General features: G+C 37.4%; 1 protein-coding gene across 1 annotated transcript in view; it reads right to left on the bottom strand.

Moving 5' to 3' along the window:
• LOC106879045 (palmitoyltransferase ZDHHC11) overlaps nt 1-8,107 on the bottom strand; it is a 38,834-nt gene that overhangs the window by 10,139 nt on the left and 20,588 nt on the right. The window contains exons 3-4 of the mRNA XM_052969424.1: nt 6,163-6,302; nt 3,630-3,731 (exon numbers count right to left, since the gene is read on the bottom strand). Coding sequence (XP_052825384.1) covers nt 3,630-3,731; nt 6,163-6,302 — 242 coding nt within the window. The remainder of the gene's footprint in view (nt 1-3,629; nt 3,732-6,162; nt 6,303-8,107) is intronic.

Below are 8,107 nucleotides of genomic sequence, written 5' to 3'. Positions count from 1 at the left end.
CACACACACAACACACATGCATGCACTTACATGCTCAGATTCGCCCACACACTTATACAAACGCACATACACACGCACACTTGCGCATACACACACACACACACCCAAGCATACACACCCTTGCACACATAACCCATATATACCCCCATTCACACATACCTCCCATACACCTAACACACACCTTACATATATACCGCCCACACACATGACAAACATACATACACGCCCTCACACACACATAGACGAACGCACATATATACACACACACACGCACAGTGGTAGAGACACACACCTTACACAGCCCTACACACACACACCCATATATACGTGCACGCCTACATACACGTACACACACAGCCGCATACATATGCACACACACACACACACACAGGAGTGCACACACAAAATAACACACATACCTGGCACACATCCTTATGCTCTCACACACATACGCACACACACACATAAACACACACACACCTCTCACATACACAATACTCACACACTCACATAAACACGCATACAACTACACACACAAGGGGCATAAATGACACACGCACATGCACGCACGTACGTAAGCAAACACATGCACACACACACACACACGCAAACATACACGATATACACATACATGCACACACAAAAAATATACACACACGCACACGGACACACACATACAGACACACATAAACACACACGCACACGTACCTAACACTCACAATCCCACACACACACGCACATCCACACACACACACACACCCACATACACATACACCTCTCACCAACACAACACACTCACACAGAGACGCATACAATCACACACACATGGGCATAAACAACACACGCACTTACAGAAGCAAACGCACGCACACACACGTACACAGCAACGCACATATACACAAACACACACGCACGCACAAAAACATACACATACACACACGCGCACGTACAAAATACACACACACATGCACACGTATCCAACACCTACAACCCCACACAAACACACACAAAAACTGCCTGCTGACCTTCCACTGACCATTGTCCCTAAGCACCCACTAACTATTCCTGCTACTAATTCCTTCCACTCCGTCACACACACACACAAACACACACATACACACTAACAGATAAACAACCAAACCACGCACATACACACACACATACACACGCACACACACATTCTGTTATTACACACACCCTTGCAGACTCTCGCGCACGCACAGATATTCACCTCCCTTTTTCACTCTCCTGTCTTAGAAAGAACTTTTCCTCCACCACCTCCTCTTCCGGTCTTTCCACAATGTAACCTCGTGGGCATCGGTGCCATTTTTCTCTTCCTCCGTTTTTCCATTCTTTGAACTTTCCGTCTTTCCGACGAAGGGCTCCACCTGAAACGTCATACTCTCTCTCATTCCTTTCCCGAGCGTCCAATAACACTATCCGTATCACGTCCTCACTTTTTTGTTATTGTTTTTTTTTAACCTATATATATATATATATATATATATATATATATATATATATATATATATATATATATATATATATATATAGGTATATATAGTATTTGTGTGCGTCTGTGTTTGTCCCCCACCACCACCATTGCTTAACAACTGATGTTGGTGTGTTTATGTCCCCGTAAGTTAGCAGTTCAGCAAAAGAGACTGATAGAATAAGTACCAGGCTTACAAAGAATAAGTCCTGGGGTTGATTTGTTCGACTAAATGCTGTGGTCCAGCATGGCCACAGTCAAATGACTGAAACAAGTAAATACATACATACATACATACATACATACATATATATATATATATATATAAGGGCGGTGCTCCAGCATGGCTGCAGTCAAATGACTGAAACAAGTAAAAGAATAAAAGAATATATCTTTTATCTTTTACTTGTTTCAGTCATTAGACTGTGGCCTTGTTGGAACACTGCCTTCAAGAATTTTTAGTCAAATGAATTGTCCTCAGTATCTATATATGTATATATATATATATATATATATATATATATATATTGTATGATACAAATACGATGATATTTTTTCAAATGCAGAGTTGTCGTTAGAACAGCAAAAATACTGGGTAAATTACTTACAAGGTGAAAAAGTTTGTCAACAGTCAGCTGTAGGATTCGAACCCATATTCTCAAAGACTCAGGCTGAGTGCTAATTAGTTTTAGCTTTATAGAACAACCATGTATGCATAAATGTAAGCAAGCAAATTTTTGTTTTTTTTTATTAGAAGCATCGAAATGAATATTGTACAGTACAAATAAGAAGATGATATTTTTTTGAATGCAGAGTTGCCATCAGAACAGCAGAAATTCTGGGTAAATTACCCTTACAATATACATTTCAAAACTTCTAATAAAAAAACAAATATTTGTTAGTTTACATTTACACACACATGGTTGTTCTATAAAGCTAAACTATTTAGTGTCTAATTTGGTGGTTGAATTTGTCAGCGGCAGTTTAGCTTAATGATAAAGCACTCAACCTGAGTCTTTGAGGGATATGGGTTTGAGTCCATGGCTGGTTGTTGACAAATCTTTCTGCCTTGTAAGGGTAATTTACCCTGTGTTTCTGCTGTTCTAATGGCAACAATACATTCGAAAAAGTATCATCTTCTTATTTGTATTGTACAATACATATTTCAATGCTTCTAATAAAAAAAACATTTGTTCACATTTATACACACATGGCTGATATGTATATAGGTGCAGGCATGGCTGTGTGGTAAGAAGCTTGCTTCTCAACCACATGGTTCCAGGTTCAGTCTCATTGTGTGGCACCTTGAGCAAGTGTCTTCTACAATAGCCTCAGGCACACCATAGCCTTGTGAGTGGATTTGGTAGATGGAAACTGAAAGAAGCCCATTCATCATCATCATCGTCATCGTTTAACATCCGCTTTCCATGCTAGCAAGGGTTGGACGATTTGACTGAGGACTAGTGAACCAGATGGCTACACCAGGCTTCAATCTGATTTGGCAGACTTTCTACAGCTGGATGCCCTTCCTAACACTAACCACTCCGAGAGTGTAGTGGGTGCTTTTACGTGCCACCGGCACGAAGGCTAGTCAGGAGGTACTGGCAACAGCCATGCTCGAAATGGTGTATTTTATGTGCCACCTGCACAGGAGCCAGTCCAGCGGCACTGGCAACGAACTCACTCGAATGTCTTTTCATGTGCCACTGGCACAAGTGCCAGGAAGGCGACGTTGGTAACGATCACGCTTGTATATATATATATATATATATATATGTGTGTGTATGTCTTTGTGTTTGTGCTTCTTCCTCACTGCTGCTTGATGATCCGTGTTGGTGTGTTTATGTCCCCATAACTTAGTGGTTTGGCAAAAGAGTCTGATAAAATAAGTACTAGACTTAAAAAGATGTTCTGGGGTCAATTTGTGTGACTAAAACCCTTCAAGGTGGTGCCCCAGCATAGCTGCAGTCAAATAACTGAAATAAGTAAAAGATAAAAAATATATGTACACACACACGCACACATACACACACTCACTCACAGGCGCACACACTCACACATGCACACACACACAACACTAGAAACCATTTTATACTAGTTTTTCCCCTATTATCAAATAACTGAGGTTTGAACTTACATCATATTCTTTTTCCCTATACAGTTATTTAGCCATGGACAATGATGGTCAAATTCTGATATACATTTGTTGCAGTCACTACAATGCCTGGAATCTGAATGGCTGCAATATAAAGGTTGATAACAAAATGTGAATATCTTGTGTGACACATGAAACAATCAAGAAGAAAGAAAATACATAATGGTGGTGGCGGTGGTGGTGGGTTTGGTGGCGGCGGCGGCAGTGGCAGCGATGATGACGACGACTTCAGGAACTTATAACTCTTGAGTAAGGCTAGTTGGCAATAGGATTAAATTTATTTTGTATTTCTGCTTGTTTGGTAAATGATTTTATCTAAGGCACTGAGTTGTAACTAATAATTACATTGAGAAAGACTCATGGTAGACTCTTAAAACACACTTATACAGCTATACATGCCTTTGTTTTATTTTGTAATATTATTATGTTATTATACAGTATTATACATTAATAAAATTTTCTCATCATTTACAACCTGGTCACTGATATTTGTGCACTCCTCTGAAATACAGTAGAATAATAGAATAATGTCCATATCATAACCCTTTAGCATTTAAACAGCCTGCATCCAGCCTAAATATCCTTTTTTCTATGTCCAGATCCGGCCTCATACACTGACCCTACAGTATCATTCTAAAAATAAACAAATGCATCATCAAAATTTCACAGCTATGAGATAAATCAAGATTAATTCAAAATAATGTGAATACATAAACATTGTATATTGACAGAGTAATCTGAAGGCTAAAACGTTAAATAACTTCTCCACATTGTAATTGTTTTGTTTGTTATGATATATTTTTATGTATATAACATTGACAAGTTAACAGAAATGGTGATACATAATGCCTTGCAACATTTTCGTATTCTTTCATTTTTTTACTTGTTTCAATCATCTGACCATGGCCATGCTGGGGCATCACCTTGAAGAAGTTTTAGTTGAATGAATTGATCCCAGTACTTATATTTTTTTAAAGCTTAGTGCTTATTCTATCACTATCTTTTGCTGAACTGCTAAGCTATGGGCACATACACACACCAATACCAGTTGTCAAGCAGTGGCAGGAGACAAAGACAGACACACTCACACTCACACACACACACACACACACACACACACACATGATGGGTTTCTTTCAGTTTCTGTTTACAAAATCCACTCACAAGGCTTCAATCAGCTCGAGGCTATTGTAGAAGACATTTGCCCAAGGTGCCATGCAGCGGGACTAAACCCAGAACCATGTGGTTTGAAGGCAAGCTTCTTACCACATGGTCATGCTTGCATCTATGTAATTTATTTATTTCATTGTTGTACAGTATTAAAGTTATCTTACTGTATTTAGTTTCATTCTTGTGTTCTGTGTTTCAACACAGGACGACTCTATTTTCTATACTTTAACCATTTTTTAAATTATCAGCATGCAGTAGACTATCATTTACAATTATCATACAGTATTTTTTTTTTGGTTTTTGTCATGTTCTTATGTTCTGTGTTTTAATACAAGATGACTTTATCTTAAATCATGTAACCGATTAAATCATGTCACCTATAATGATGGAATTAATATATTTATATACTTATGTAAATTATGAAATTTAAATTTAAAAGATAATACTATAAATTCATCCATACCAATGAAATTCTATCATATTTCAGTCTTTCAATTGCTCATGGAGACCAATCAAAGATGGAATATATACTTTAAAAAAACAAAATCCGTCATTGTAGATATAGATGTTGTCATTGAAAAATACACTAACTTAAATACATTATGTTGATTTAACTACGTTTCACCTACAATGTTGGAGCCCTTCCTAATGCCAACAACTTTACAGTGTGTACTGGGTGCTTTTTTTTCAGTCCAGCAATAATTACTTGTGCCAATATATTATGAAAAAAAATCACCCAGCACACATTGTAAAGTGGTTGGTGTTAGGAAGGGCATCCAGCCACAGAAAGCATGCCAAAGTTAACTTTTGGGGTTCAGCACAGTGCTGCAGTTCACTAAATCTTATCAAACCATCCAACCCATGTCAGGATGGATAACTGATGTTAAATGATGTTGACAGTGATGAAAGTATAAAATTTAAGTTAAAAAAAGAGCCATAAATAATATTCATGCAAATATAATTCTGTTCCATTTCAGTCTTTCAACAATTGATGGAAACCAATGAAAGATATTGAATTTTTTTAAGGAGTCAATGGAAACTAACTTTTTAAAAAATCCATCACTCTAGATACAGATATTGTCATTAACCCTTTAATGTTCAGATTACTCTGTTAAATGTAATGCCTTTTCACTCAAGTTGTTTTGAATTAATCATGCATTATTTCATAGCTTTGAAATCTCAATGATGTGAATATTTATTTTTAGAATGTCAATGTAGGTTAGGTGTGAGAGGCTAGATATGGCTAGTTCAAATATAAAACATGTAAAATATTTGGGCCGGATGTGGCTGGTTTAAACACTAAAGGGTTAAAGAATGTATTTAATATAATAACTGAAATACTTACACAAATGCAGTACATATGTTGCAGTATGTTATATTGGCTCCTGATAAAGCCAGTCGTTTCTGAACATTTTCTTCTACTGGATCAATGTATGTAACAGTTAGAAAGCTTCCAAGAAACACTCCAAAACTTATGATAAACAGCTGAGAAAGCAGTTAAGAAATAACCTCATAAAAACATACAGGAATATACATTCTACCATGATAAGTTAGTTTGGTGAGTTGTATAGTTAGGAAGTTTGCTTGCCAATCACATGATGTCAGGTTCAGTTCCACTGCATAAAGCAAGCGTCAAGGCTGGCCAAAGGCATCTGGAATGGATTTGACTGATGGAAACTGAAAGAAGTTTATAATATATAACTTATGGCAGCATGGAAAACAGATGTTAAATGATGATGATAATGGTAGTCTTGTTTCTACTCTTCCATAAAACATTTGGTCATGGGGAAATATTACCTTAGTGAGAAACAGGTCAGGGTTGGTGAAAAGAAAGGTATCTTGGGGAATTTCAACCATGTTTTGTGGTCTGCTACCTCAACAGCTCCTTAATAGGATCCAGTTAGCTCAAGACATCATCAGGAGGAACCACGTCCGGTTTCAGCCCCTACTCCTCTACCGTTTTGACGTGGCAGGACCCCCCCCCCCCCTTACGGAGGTGTCTTCAGCTCTGGTGTTGGGTGCATGTCTTCTTTCTTCTATTCCCTGGCCTCTTCGACGCAGCATCAACGAGTGTCAGCGTCCGACTGACTGTCTTGTCAAATTCCCCTTTTTATACCTGCTGCTAGGCTCCAGCAGGCTGCCCCAGCAAGTTGTCACATGACACTGTCTAAATTTCCCGCTGCTTGGGTCCAGTAGGCAGCCCCAGCAAGTTGTAGAAAATCTGCCTCAATGAATTCTATCCAACACATGCAAACATTGATGACTTGATGCTAAAATGATGATGATGATGATGAGGAAGGTGACAACAAAGATATCTGAGACGCTGTCTTTTTCTTTGAACCCACAACTATGAAGAAGGAATTGAGTGAAACTTTAAGTATTTAAACATTAAAACAGCCTTCATCAACTTACTTAATATCTATTATGTCTGTAACAGCATCTGAAAATTATTTAATTTCAAAACAATTCCTTTTCTCTTATTTGCGATACAATATCATCCACATCGTCCATAAACAAAATTTCTCTTTCAAGACAATATCTGCAGTGAAGATTTTTCTGCATGTTTTAATTTTTGCTGCTGAGTTTGCCTCTTACTAAAGCTTTGGATACACCAGTAAATTTATTATTTGTTGCTTATATATATGACAAACAGTTCTTAGTAGGCTATAAGTTAGGCATTTAGTGGCTAAAACTGATGAAGTGTAATGACGCAGAAATGTGTACTACGATCTGATGATGTTATTCATATCCCAGAGTTGAGTATTTTCATATGCATTGGTTATATGGAGAATTTCACTACCAAGGGAATTATTTACAAATGAAGGTATTTCCACATTTTACTGTACATGAACATGTTAAATCTAACTGGACACTTCTATAAGTCGTATACACACACACACTCATATATCATCATCATCATTGCATTAATGTCAACTTTTCCATGCTACATTGCTTCAAACTGAATTAATTCTGGCAGATTTTCTATGGCTGTATGCCTTTCCTGTCACTGACACACACCTGTTTCCAAGCAATGCAATATTTTCTCATGACTGCATATGCTTTCACATAAGATTGGAAGTGAAGGATACTGATTGGATGATGGTTACACTTGTTTACAAATATTATGTAAAGTGGAGGACGTACACACACACTCACACACACACATTGACTTCTTTCAGTTTCCATTTACCAAATCCACTGACAAAACTTTTTAGCCCTGGGATATCGTAGAATAGACTTTTCAAGGTGTCATGTATATATATATATATATATATATATATATATATATA

The sequence above is a fragment of the Octopus bimaculoides genome, chromosome 7, assembly GCF_001194135.2.
Source record: "Octopus bimaculoides isolate UCB-OBI-ISO-001 chromosome 7, ASM119413v2, whole genome shotgun sequence".
NCBI lineage: Eukaryota > Metazoa > Mollusca > Cephalopoda > Octopoda > Octopodidae > Octopus > Octopus bimaculoides.
Note: the sequence above shows the minus strand (reverse complement) of the source record. Positions and strands in the feature narration are given on the sequence as shown.